The 13,041-nt window shown below is 51.9% G+C and overlaps 1 protein-coding gene across 3 annotated transcripts in view; it reads right to left on the reverse strand.

Annotated features, from left to right (window-relative positions):
• The window catches only part of Scube1 (signal peptide, CUB domain and EGF like domain containing 1), a 121,992-nt gene that overhangs the window by 22,405 nt on the left and 86,546 nt on the right, over positions 1 to 13,041 (reverse strand). For all 3 annotated transcript variants that reach the window (XR_015624121.1, XM_087557475.1, NM_001134884.1), the window contains 3 exon segments: positions 9,427 to 9,549; positions 4,092 to 4,208; positions 2,712 to 2,834 (listed from right to left, as the gene is read on the reverse strand). Coding sequence is in view for 2 of the 3 variants with exons in the window: in XM_087557475.1 (XP_087413601.1) it covers positions 2,712 to 2,834; positions 4,092 to 4,208; positions 9,427 to 9,549 (363 nt within the window). In the remaining variant the exon portion in view is untranslated.

Consider the following 13,041-nt stretch of genomic DNA (forward strand, 5'->3'; position numbering starts at 1 on the left):
ACATAGGTAGCCCAGTTTGGCCCGAGTTGCCATGGAGCTAAGGAGAATCTTGAACTTCTGGTCCTTCTGCCAGGGCCTCCCAAGCTTTGAGATGACAAGTGTGTGGTCACCACACCCAGCTGTCTTTGTCTTCTCATGATGGTTCCCACTGTTGGGATTTAAGGTTCAACCTTTCTGACTTAACCTACCCAGCATAACGACCTAGTTGTACCTCACCTTGGCTGGGATAGCTGCTCTCTGAACTCTGGGATCAGATCTCCATTTAGTGCTAATTTGAAAACCATGTGCCGTGCTCTTTGTGAACAGAGAAAGAGGGAAAGGCTCCAGCATTGTGAGAAGTAGCCTTGGGGATCCCTGCCAGGCACCAGTGTGTGACTGTCACCCCCTCTTCTCCAGCCTGGCACCACTGAGAAGGGTCACATCTCACAGGAGAAGCTGGCTAGTTGATATTGCAAGGACCAGGCTGACTGCTCTGTGGGAGCTCAGAGATCTTTCCAACTTCAGGACCTTCCACTGCAACATTCTCAGTGACCTGCGCTCTCCTTCCGGGAAATGGAGTCACGGGGTCCTTTTGAGGGGTGTGGTAATAAGGGGTGATTAGATCACGGGATTGGTTGGGCCATCCATGGGGGCCAGGCAATCCAGAGTGCTCCCCAAAAGTTTGCTCTAGAATAGGCTTATGTAACACTAGCATTTGAGCGGTGGAGACAGGGGCTTCTAGAATTCAAGGCCAGCCTCAGCTACCTGGGTGTGGCTCGTTGGTAGAGCTAGCATGCAGGAGGCCCTGGGTTCCAGTCTTCGAACTGAAAAACAAACGGATGGGAAGAGCCCCTCTTTCTGGGTGACAGTGAAAACTGCAGCCCGTGCAACCATGGAGGGGCGGTAGGGAGGGCCTCAGCAGGCTGTCTTGTCACCATACCCCTGATTGTAGAACAACCTGGAACCTTCCTTGGTCATCTGTGGATCCAGCAACTGCATCATGATGAACCTGGATTCACAGCTGAGTGAGGGAAGCAAGCCGCACCAAGGCTGAGGGAAGGCAGTTTGGATGCCTGTGGTAGACTACTGAGACCTTGGCCCTGCTAGCTCAGACACAGAAAGCCTTCCAGCACCTTCTACTGATGTCCTCAGTGTGTGTGTGTGTGTGTGTGTGTGTGTGTGTGTGTGTGTGTGTGTGTGTGTGTATATATATATATATATATATATATATATATATATATATATATTTGTCTGTCTCAGTTAGACCATGCCCAGTGCCCAGAACATTCAGTGCCTCCGGTGACTTAAAGGAGGAAGTGGTGTGACATGTCATTCACCAACATGACAGCAGCCCTCCCTCTGTGACAGGCTACCCATGGCAGTCAGACCTTGTGGTGGTTTGAATAAGAATGTCACCTAGAGGCTCATATGTTTGAATGCCTAGTCGTCAAGGAGTGGAACTAGTCGAAGGGATTATAAGGGTTAGGAGGTGTGGCCTTATTGGTGCAGGTGTGGCCTTTTGGAAGGAGTGTGTCGTTGGGGGTGGGCTTTGAGATTTCAAAAGCCCATGCTAGGCCTAAGCTCTCTGCCTGTGGCTCAGGTGATAGCTCTTGGCTACTGCTCCAGCACCTCCTGCACGCTGCTGTGTTTACCGTGATGATTATGGACTAAAGCTCTGAAGCTGGAAGCGTGTCCCCAATTAAATGCTCTCTCTTGTAAGAGCTCCCTTGGCCATGGTGTCTCTTCACAGCGATAGAACGGTGGCTAAGACAGAGACCCCAACCAGTGGTGCCTCATTCAGGGGTTGCACCCCATTGAAGATTGGATGGGTCCTGATGCTTCAGGTATCCTTGACTTGGGGGTGGGGTGGGGGCACGGTGGTTGACATGGAGCAAATGCAGGGAGGATGATGGCCATTCTAACAGCTGGACCCTGGCTGGGGATGGTGGGGCATGCCTATAATCCCAGAAGGCAGAGGCAGGAGGATTCTGTGAGTTTGAACCCAACCTGGTCTATATGGTGAGTTCCAGGCTAGCCAGGGTTACAAATGAGGCCCTAGGTCAAAATTACAGAATAAAAAGGGTGGTGTTTTATTCTCAAGGGAATGAGGCCTCTCTGGAGGGCTCCCAGAAGAGTTTTTTTTTTTTTTTTTTTTTTCATTGATAGGGACTGTGATGGTTTGTATATGCTTGGCCAGGGAGTGGCACTATTAGGAGGTGTGGCCTTGTTGGAGTAGGTGTGGCCTTGTTAGGAGGGTGTGGCCCTGTTAGTGTGGGTGTGGCCTTGTTGGAGTAGGTGTGTCACTGTGAGCATGGGCTTTAAGACCCTCATCCGAGCTCCCTAGAAGCCAGTCTTCTATTTCCCTTTGGAACAAGATGTGGAACTAACTCTCTGCTCTTCCTACACCATGTCTGCCTGGATGCTGCCATGCTCCAACCTTGATGAACTGAACCTCTGAACCTGTAAGCCAGCCCCAGTTAAATCTTGTCCCTTGTAAGAGTTGTCTTGGTCATGGTGTCTGTTCACAGCAGTAAAACCTTCACTAAGACAGGGTCTGAACCTAGTACCCCATGTGTGTTAGGCAGGTTCTCTACGACTGAAGTAGCGCCAGCCCTCTTCTTCTGTTTTGAGACCAAGTCCTGCTGAATTGTTTGAACTCATGCAGTCAAGATCTCCGGCATGCCCTCCCCCACAGAGAGGGCAGGGCCTGCAGGTGGCCCCTCCCCACTCACCCACACAGTCCTTCCGATTCCAGTGCAGCCTCCTCCCTGGTGGGCACACACACTCGTAGCTGCCCTTGGTGTTGACGCAGCCCTGATCACAGCTGCCGTTGTTCATGCTGCACTCATCCACGTCTGGAAACACAGGCAGGAGAGTGAGGGCAGGAATGGGTGGGAACCACCGGACAGGCCACACCCAGGACCAGAGACCAGGAAGCTCATGATCCCAGTCCAGACTGGCAGAGGTCCTGGCACCATGGATGTCTCATCCCCTCAGGGAAAGCAGCGGCTCCTTGCCAGCCTTAGTTTACCCACTGGATAATAGGTATCAGGCCTGGAAGAAGTCACCTGAGACTCTTCCTCCTCTGACCAAAAGCCCCCTTTGAGCAAGGGCCAGCTAGCTCTTCCTGCTCCAGGCCACCTGGGCTGCCAGCACACAAATGTCCCATCCCATCAGTCAGGGAAGGGGTATTTGAGAGTCCCTTGATAGTGGCACCAGTATCTAGTGGCTCCAGTATTGCCTGGCCCTCTCTAGTTCTCAGGCCACAGAGAAAGAAGAGAGGTCACGATGACCCGCACCCCACCCCGCCCATCTTCACCAGCCACATCTGGCCTAATGTCCTTTGGCTCAGCTCAAGCTCCTGTTCACTGTGGTGTTGGCCATGGGATCCAGGGCTCTAAGTAAGAACTCCTCCCTCCCAGGCTCCTGAATCTTCTCTCCAGCTCTGCCCTCCCACCCCCACCCCTTACCCCAGAGGTTAAGGTCTCAGGCCCTGAGACATCTCCCCCGTGGGCTGCCTGGATCTCATGCTCCCTTCCTCCAAAAGCCAGAGTCCGTTGTCACACACATATGACTATCTTGGCTTCCTGCTTCGGTGTGAAGCACTGTAAAGAAGCCCTAGAGCTTTCTCCAGGCTCCTACCGCTCTGTATATCCTGGGCGCGTATCTCCCTGGGGGATATTACCCTGTTTCCTGATGCTCCTGATGCCCTGCTACATCCTTGCCTCTGTGCGTCTGTAAGTGCTGGCCCCCAAACATTCCTCCTTTAGGATTCTTACTGTCTCACCATCCTTCCTGTCTCCAGAATGCACATTTTGGAATTTTCTGTGCATTGGCCACCCACTTCTGGACTGGGCACCCCAGGAAATGAGGTTCTGGGCTTATGCTTCCAAGCTGTCTAAGGCACCCTCATGGTGCTTCCCATGCCCTGCCTGCCCCCAGCCCCCGTTGTCTACCTCGTGCCTGTTTGTCAGAATCCCAGCCTTGCAAGGTCCCTCCCAGGCCCACCAGAGTCAAGGTCAGGATTGGGGTGTGGGGAGCACTGTTGATGGATGGCCATTGCCAGGCGCGTGCCTCGAGGGGGAGGTGGCCCTGGCAGACGGGCTGCAGACCTCCGCAGTGGGTTGTCCCGTAGAGTATGTAGCCTCGGTGACACAGGCACTGGAAGCTGCCGGGGGAGTTGATGCAGATGTGGTCACAGGTCCGCTCAAAGGAACACTCGTCAATGTCTGTGGTCACAGGGAGACAGGGCGGGGTGTCAGCGTGAGGTGACCGCCTGGATGGTCCCTGGGTCTATTAAGTTTCTTGTTACTTACTTTCCCACACTGTCTCTATTAGCCTTGTTGCTGGGGTAGAATCCTCTCGTGTCTGTTATGGAAGTGGGTGGGGCAAATATCAGGCGTAGAGATTATTATGGGCCTCTGTTAATAACTCATTCCCCTGTGGTTAGGAAAGATGTTTACTTTTGCTTTAGTGTGTGTGTGTGTGTGTGTGTGTGTGTGTGTGTGTGTGTGTATACACATGTATGTGAGCACGCACCTCTGTGTATGTACCCATGTATGCCCATGTTTACCTGGGCATACACGTACAGGTCAGAGGTCAACATGAGGTATCTTCCTCATTTATATTCCACCTTAATTACCGGTTTTAAATTTTTTATGTTTTTAATTGTGTGTATACGAGTACCCAAAGGAGACAGAAGAGGGCGTCAGAGCCCCAGGAGCTGGAGTTATAGGCCTCCTGATGTGGTGCTGGGAACTAAACTTCCACAAGAGCACTTCATGCTTGTAGCTACTGAGCCAGCACTCCAGTCTTATTTTTATTTTCGATACAGGCTCTCTTGCTGAATGGGAGGCTCCCTGTTAGCTACACTGACTGGCTAGCCCATCCCAGGGGTCCTCTTGACTCCCCTGGTCTCCATGCTGGGTTTACGGCATGAGCTGCCTGCCATGCTCGGTTTTAACATGGCTGCTGGGAATGCGAAATCCTCGCATTCTCTCAGCAAGCGCTTCCTACTGAGCCATCCTCCCATCCTGTTTCCATTTTACTTCTGAGGCTGGGTCTCATGTAGCTCAGGCTGGCTTTAACTCTTGCCTCTGCCTCCTGAGGACTGGGATCATGGGCCTGAGGTGCCATACCTTGACCAGAAAGGAACTTCGTACACATGTCAGGGCGGGAAATGACTGGGACTTGCCCAGGAAACCCTCAAGAGGAAGCTGAAATTGAATATGAACTCGTGACGTTGACCAAAGTGTGTTCTGGCCACCTGAAGACGTTTCTGCAGATTTTAGGAAAGTGGCATGAATAGAAGGGGTGGCAGGGAATACATCACCTACAGGGTTTTAAAATGCAGCTCTGACAGCACATGGCATCTGACTATGAATTTCCTGGGGCAACCAAAGTTAAAAGGGAGAGTCACGAGTTACCTGATCACCAGCCATCTCGTAATACAGAAATTGGTACCAGGGACTGGGGTATTGCCGTGACAGGCCTGACCGTGCTGTTTGTTGGAGGAATATGGAATATTTTTTGAGACTCTGAACTAGATAAACAGTTGAATGCTTTAAGTGGGACTTAATGGGCCATCCTGGTAGGACCATGGGAGACAGTGCTGAGGGTGATTTGAACTGTGGGGGCCGAGCTCAATAAGCTTCAGAGGATGAGAATAATTAGTCAGTGGCTTAAGAGAACACTCTTGGGATACTTTGGCAAAGAATTGTGGCTGCTTTTTGCCCTTGTCCTAGAAACCTGCCTGCCGCTAAACTGCAGAGTTTTGGATGAATGGTGTTGGCAGAGGGGATTTCAAGACAACCCAGTATGGACTGTGTGATGGATGTGGTTGCTAGTGGTCGCTCTTATGCAGATCTGTAATGGAAAGAAACAAGCCGGACAAAGAGAAATGCACGTGCACAGTATGAGGAGCAAAGGACACCAGAGAAAGTGATATTGGAGCCAAGTCTTGAGCTCCAGGGGATACAAAGTTTAAAGGGAAGCAGATGCTAAATGGAAGGAAGGGAGTGGTGATCCCAGGGCAAGACCCTTCCTAGTTAGGTTTCCAAGTTGTAGAAAGGAAGACCTGAACCGGGCAGGGAACCATCAACACTGAGAGTTGATATGAATGCCATTGAACAGGGGGCCAAGTTCCAGCCCCAACAAGCAGAACTTGGCAGCGTTGGCCACGGTTCTGGCTTTAGAGTGGAGAATACAAGAAAGGGATTGTAGAATTCCTCCCCCTGCATGGGGAGGGTGGTGCGGGGGACTCTGAGGAAAGCTGCTGAGGCCAGGAGTGTGTTAGGGGTGTCCCTGCTTGGAGGCTCAGAGAGGCTGCTGTGAAGAGGTGACCTGGATGTCAATGGAGAGCCAAAAATGTTGGAGATGCAAGAGCATGGGATACCTGCCAAGGAGAGGCGCTAACAGGGAGACGAACCAGCCAGGGAGAGAGAGACACACACAGAGACACACACAGAGACATGTGTATCAGTCAACAAAGCCAAAGGAAGTTAGAGACCTGACATCAGACATGGAGCTGCAGAGTTTGGCAACTGCCTGCTGGCTTTTGTTTTCGCTTTGGCCCAGTTATCTTCTCACTAGGCTCCCTTTGGCTTCTTTTGGAATGGTCAAGCCTATTCTGCGCCACTGTATGTGGGAGTATGTGACCTGCTTCTTTGCTTTGACTTTATAGGTTACACTTAAGAGTTTGCCTTGGGGGGTTGGGGATTTAGCTCAGTGGTAGAGCGCTTGCCTAGCAAGCGCAAGGCCCTGGGTTCGGTCCCCAGCTCCGGAAAAAAAAAAAAAAAGAAAAAAAAAAAGAGTTTGCCTTGAGTCTCAGAGGAGACTGAGTTTTTAAGCAGTCTTGAGTCTGTGAAAGACTGTGGGGACTTTTGAAGTTGGACTAAATGCATTTTTCTTTGTCTTTTTTCTTTCTCTTTCTTTTGTTTGTTGTTATTGTTCATTTTTTTCCCTTTGAGACAGAGTTTCACTATGTAGCCCTGGCTTTCCTGGAACTCACTCTGTCGACCAAGCTGGACTCAAACTCACAGAGATCCTCCTGCCTCTGCCTCTTCCTGAGTGCTGGGATTAAAGGAGTGAGTCACCACTGCCTGGTGTATTTTTAGTTATGATATGGCTACAAGCCTTTGGGGGCCAGGGAGTAGAATGTGGTGGTTTGAATAAGAATGGCCCCCATAGGCTCATATACTTGAATTCTTAGTCATTAGGGAACAGAAGTGTTGGAGACAATTATAAGGAGTAGGAGGTGTGGACTTGGTAGAGGAAGTGTTTCTCTGGGATGAGCTGAGGTTTCAAAAACCTACACTAGGGCCCGTCTGTCTGTCTATGGATCGGGATGTGGCTCTCAGTTACTGCTCCAGCACCATGTTCCCCACCTTGATGAGGAACTGAGCCTCTGCAAATACGAGCAAACTCCCAATTAAATGCTTTCTCTTACGAGAGTTACCTTGGTCATGGTGCCTCTTCCTAGTAATAGAACAGTGACTCACATATAATAGCTATTTCCCTCAGAGTTTATGCCTAGGATAGACTTGTTTCCTGTGAGCATGGGGTCCATTTCTCCTGAGAAGCTTGCGAAATAGGCACCAACCTGACCCTCCATGGACACAGCAATTAAGAGTTTGTTCTTTGAATACATTGGCTCTAATGGTAGAGATTATATATATACACATATATACACATATATATACATATATACACACACATATATATATACATATATATACACACATATATATATATTATGTGTGTGTGTGTGTGTGTGTATGTGTGTGTATGCTCATAAGACACTAATGCAAGAAAGATGCTGTGCTGTGGGTGCTCACATGAGGGTGTGAGCTCTCCCTGGGGTCTGGGAGGACCTCCTGGGTTGTGGATGGATCTTGCTTGGAATGGAGGAGGCTAAGGCAGGGAGGGAGGCCAGGGGACCGTATGGAGGACAGAAGGCAGTGGCATAGTACTAGGGTCCCTAAGGAGCTAGGACCTGAGGAGTCTTCAGATAGATGAACTGGAAAAAGGTGGAGACACAATGGGGCTGGGTTGGGAGGATGCTAGCAAGGCCCTGGTGCAAAGCCTTGGTGTGCCTACTACCTTGCCTGCTCCCTCAGGGGTAGTTGAGGATTCAGAGTCAAAAGATCTTTGGCCAGTGGCTCTCAACCTTCCTGATGCTGTGATTCTCTAGTACAGCCCCTCAGGTTGTGTGACCCCCTCCCCCACCATAAAATTATTTCATTGCTACTTCATAAGTGTAATTTTGCCATGATATGAACTATAATGTAAATATCAGATGTGCGGGATATCTGATATACGATCCTTGTAAAAGAGTCCTTCGACTCTCACGAGTTGAGAACTGCTCTTGGCCCTCCACAGGTAAACTAACAGTGAGAGAAAGTTAGAGTGTGGAGGAACTCTCAGGGTTGGCCAGCTGCTGGGATCCTGACCAGCCTGCATCCAGAGGAGATGGACCAGGATGCTCATCCAAGAGAACGAGGCTTGGCTTAGGAGAGGCTGTGGTTGGAGCCCTGACCCAGTGAGTCAGAGGTCACATTGGTACGCCTTGATGGCCTCCTCTTACCAGGACCTGGGACTTGGGGGCCTCACTGCTCAGACACTCCCACAGGAAGAGGCTGCCAGTCTAGTAACTAAAGGGTTGCCTACTCTGCAACTATGGGGGCCTCATGGGAACAAAACAGTCAGACCTGTTAGAATAGTTGGGGTTAGAACCGAGACCCTAATGCTTTTCATGTTTTCTCCTGAGGTTGGTCCTCTGGGGCACCTGCCTCCTTTCCAATGGGCCTGTTCAGCCCCACTGAGGTCTTGTGTACCCCAAACGCCCACTCCTAATGGGCCAACTCCTGCTTCTCTTGGGAAAAGACTTGTCCAGCATGTCACCAGTGGTTTTCTCAGTAATCTCCCGGATCACCCTTCCCTTGGGATCCCTGCATCCTGGGGGCCCCTGGGCTTGAGTTATCCAAGCCACTGTAGGGAAGTGGCTGTGATGTGCCACGTCTTCCACCAGACGGCAGTGTTGAGCCTTCAGAGCTGGGCTGCCTGCACAGGGAAGGCATGGATAGGAAGGGAGAGCCAGTGGGCCTTATTTTCCCATATACACGCATTTTAGATTAGGTCTCACTTTGTAGCCCAGGCTAGACTCAGTCTTGCAATTATGCTCCAGCTGGAATTGGGGCAAGCAAGCACCATATTCAGATCTTTTCTCATCTATAAAGGGGACAGGAGACAGGGGTTGGATTGTGTGGCTCTAAGTCACGAAGGGCAGATCAACAAGAGCAGACACCATGTTCTGGAGAATTCTGCATCTTGAGCTACCTACTTTGAGTGCTTTCCTCTCCAGGAGTCTGAAAGAACCTGGAAGAAAGGGACCTTGACCGTGACCAGTGACTACGAGTGGTTTCTGAGGTCTGCTGGGTGCATGCTCACCTTGGCATGTCCGCTCGTCCGTCAGTAGCTTGTGGCCCTTTTGGCAGCCGCATTCAAAGCTGCCCACAGTGTTTCGGCAGAAGTGGTCGCAGCCTCCGTTGTTCATCAAGCACTCGTTGATGTCTGGAGAGATTGGAGAGGAGAGTAGGCTCAGATACCATGGAGGAGATAGCCTGGGGAAGAGGGAGTGCCATCCTGCCTTCTTGGCCTGCTGCTCACTGCCTAGGGCTAGCCTCAGGTCCCCAGTTCAGCACAGATAGAAAGAATCTGTATGAATAGCTAAACCCTGGCTCTCCAAGGTGACTTCCCGTGATTGGTAAGCCTGTACCTTGTTTTAGGGGAATCAAGAGGGACAGTGACCCCCTCCCCACCCCCCATGACCCTTTACCCAAACATTTGGGGAGGCATTCTGGAAGGAGTGAGGCTACAGCAATGGCTGCCACAGGACATGGGCAAACTATGCTCCCACCTTCAATTCTGGACAAGGATAAAAAGGGTCCCCGTAACACAAGACAGACAAACAAACATCCTCAAAAATGAGGATGATAAAAAGTCACATCTCCAAGGTGCTGGGGCTGGGAATATCAGTACAGTCAGGAAGCAGGTGTCACTGCTGCCTGCCTGTTGAGGAGAGGCTGTGGAGGAGGAAGTGAGGGGGTGAGGCTTCCCAGTGAGTGAGGGCTGGGCCCATCCCACTCCCTCTCTTTGCCTGAGTTGCTATTTTTAGCAGGCAGTGAATAGCGACTGTACTCCACACATCACTGACCACACCCCACGCCACTTCCATGCCTCTCACACCACAGCCCTCAGGAGCAAGCCTGGGAGCTGGCCTCAGCTCACATTTTTCCACTGACGGGAGCTTTCTCCTTCAGAGCGTGAGCTCCTGGTTAACACTTCAAGGATGTCTGTCCACCTCTGTGAACCCCTCTGTTCATGTCCTGTTCACCTGAGCCCATGGTTGGACTCTTGCCCCCTCCCACAGGCCTTTGGAGCCTCTATCATCCTTCTGTTCCTGAGCCTATCAGTGAAGCTCAAGCTGGCACAGCTGGCTTACATGAAGGTTGAGAGAAAACTGCCCTTCTCTCTAGCAGAGGATCTGTTGTTGTTGTTGTTGTTGTTTTTGGTGGTGGTGGTGGTGGTGGCGGTGGTGGTGGTGGCGGTGGTGGTGGCGGCGGCGGCCTTACATGAACCTCAGCCTCCATTTCTACTTCTCTCATCGCTTCCCTTTACCCTGTGCCCCTCTTTCCCTCATGGGCAACCTGTACCACCTTCCACAGTATATCTGTCAAGTGTGCTGAGACCTCTGTTTTCCCAGGATAAGACCCCACCCTGGGGTGGGGGGGCAGATTCCCCAAGCTCTTCCCTCTGCAGCTGTCCACTTCTTTTTGCAGGACTCTGTCCACCCAGTCCTAGAGAGGCCACTCTCTTGTCATGGACCCTGTTCTCAAGGACACAGAGACCCTGAGGCAGGCTTTCAGGGCCAAGGACGTCCTCAGAATGTTCATCAAGAGTTGAAAGAAGGTGTCAACACCAAGGAAAGGATCCCAGGCAGTAGGGGGCGCTGAGGGCACAGAGGTCTTGGACCCAGGTTCATGTAGATAAGGTACCCTAGCGGGGTGAGCCACAAGAACACACAGGTCAACCTCTCTTCCCTTCTGCTGTCCCTCTGGACACAGCCTGGCCCCGTAGGTGGGTTTTCAGGTAGGTACAGAGGCAGGCTGTGCTGGCCTTCGGGTGAGGACCTGCTGGTGAGGACACAGTCTTTCCCACTTTGATGAAAGCCCTGGCAGGTGGCCTGTTTGGCCCAGGGCATGGGGGAGGAGGAGAGGGAACAGGCAGTGGGTGGGGGCTCTCCCAGGCTGTTCTGGGAGATGGTGGGAGGAGGGGCTCTCGTATCAGAAGCAATCTAGGCTCCTACTCAGGAGCCTCCTCCTTGGGGAAGGATCAGTTAGCAAGATTCTCATCTGATAGTAAGCACCACTGTACCAAACAGGGAACCCAGGGCTGGGTGGCCTAGAGCAGAGCTAGGTGAAGTAAACTCCCCAGGCCCTCGGCCCCCTTGCTTCGGCAGATGCTCCATCTTCCCACCCTGCCTCCACCTGCTCTGATGAACCTCGTTGGCCCAGGGTTTTCCACTCTGCGTTTCCCAGCTGTTACCACCCCTCACACCACCCCCCGCAGCCACCTGTCTTGCCTGATGATGAATCCTGGGTTCTCGGAAAACACTGAACTTTTGAAGTCATCCCTTTGATATTGTCCCCTGGACCTTCGCCAAGATCAGAGTGTACACCTGACTGGTGAGCTAGAACTCCAGGGCAAGTCCTCAGCTGCACTAGAAAGCCCCTGTTGGCTTGTGCTGCCTGGGTCCCTGAGCCCTACTGGGACCTCTTTAGCCCTCTGTCAGGAACATTCCTTAGGTCCGTGTTTGCTGCTTGGTGACTTGGACTTGGAGATGCTATAGTGGCCACGTTAGGTACTTACACACGAGTCCCTTCCCCTTCAATGTTAGTAGCACCCACAGAGAATCTCAACTCTGCTTTCTCCCCTGTCGCGGTCACCTGGCCCAAACAATCCACCTGAAGCCCCGTTGCTCTTTAAGATCCTGCCCAGGGGCCGGGCAGTGCTATGGAATCATCCCAAAATGACAACCTGGACCCATTCCTGCCCTGCCTAACCTTGACTATGGCCTGGCTAGCAGTCGCTGGAAATGCCGTCAACCCCCATTCTGGTGAAGGCCACTGTTTCCCACCTTCCACCTGCAGCTCGTAAGGACTTCGTCACCCATGGGCAAGGCGCCGGCATATCTTTACCTCAGAGACTGACTGAAGCCGACCATCTTTATGCACTCCTCTTCCCAGCCCCTGAACCCAGCAGGAGTCAGAGCATCTCAGTTACATGAGAAGTCATGAAGGAATGAGGGCCCCAAGGAATGACTGGTGTTCATGGAGGAGGTTTGGCCGAAGGGCTGGGCAGGGCCAGTCTGGTTAAAGAGTTCAACCACTTGAAGCAGAGCCATGGGAAACCCAAGAGTCACCGGGGGCTGGGGCCTAAGGCTATATATACTGTCCCCTTCACACCAGTCTCCCTAAAAATGGAGTGCAGATCAGAATAGGGTTTGGGCTACTGGCACAGGGCAGGGCAATGGCTCCTCTCATCTGAGCCCTCTCAGACTATGTATGGGCCAGGCCCTTTCTGGCTAGATAAGTTGGCTTCCAGATGTGAGCAGCTGGTCTCTATTTCTCCATTCCTGACCACCCTGGTCACAGGAATGAAGCTCTGTACAGCCCTCTGGTACAGGGTCAGCCTATGTCTCAGAGGGTGCAGCAAAGCCTGAATCTACCCTCTTCTAGTCTGGGGTCCCATACGGCTGCTGGCTCTCTGTGACATTGATGGGCTATGGAGAAGGCAGTGGGAAGTTTCACCCTGTCTTCTCTCTTGCACAGCTGCAGGAAGGGCAGTCTTACCTTCCACCTCAGGCATCTGCACCCTCACCTCCAGATCCCCCAGTTTCTACGCCAAAGTCTTTCTGCCTTTGGTTGAGAACCCCTCACCCATTTGTGCTCGTGACACACAGTGATTCACGCCATGCACCAGCTGTCCCCACCAGCTCTGAAG

This window comes from Rattus norvegicus, chromosome 7, assembly GCF_021556685.1.
Source record: "Rattus norvegicus strain SHRSP/BbbUtx chromosome 7, alternate assembly SHRSP_T2T, whole genome shotgun sequence".
Lineage (NCBI taxonomy): Eukaryota > Metazoa > Chordata > Mammalia > Rodentia > Muridae > Rattus > Rattus norvegicus.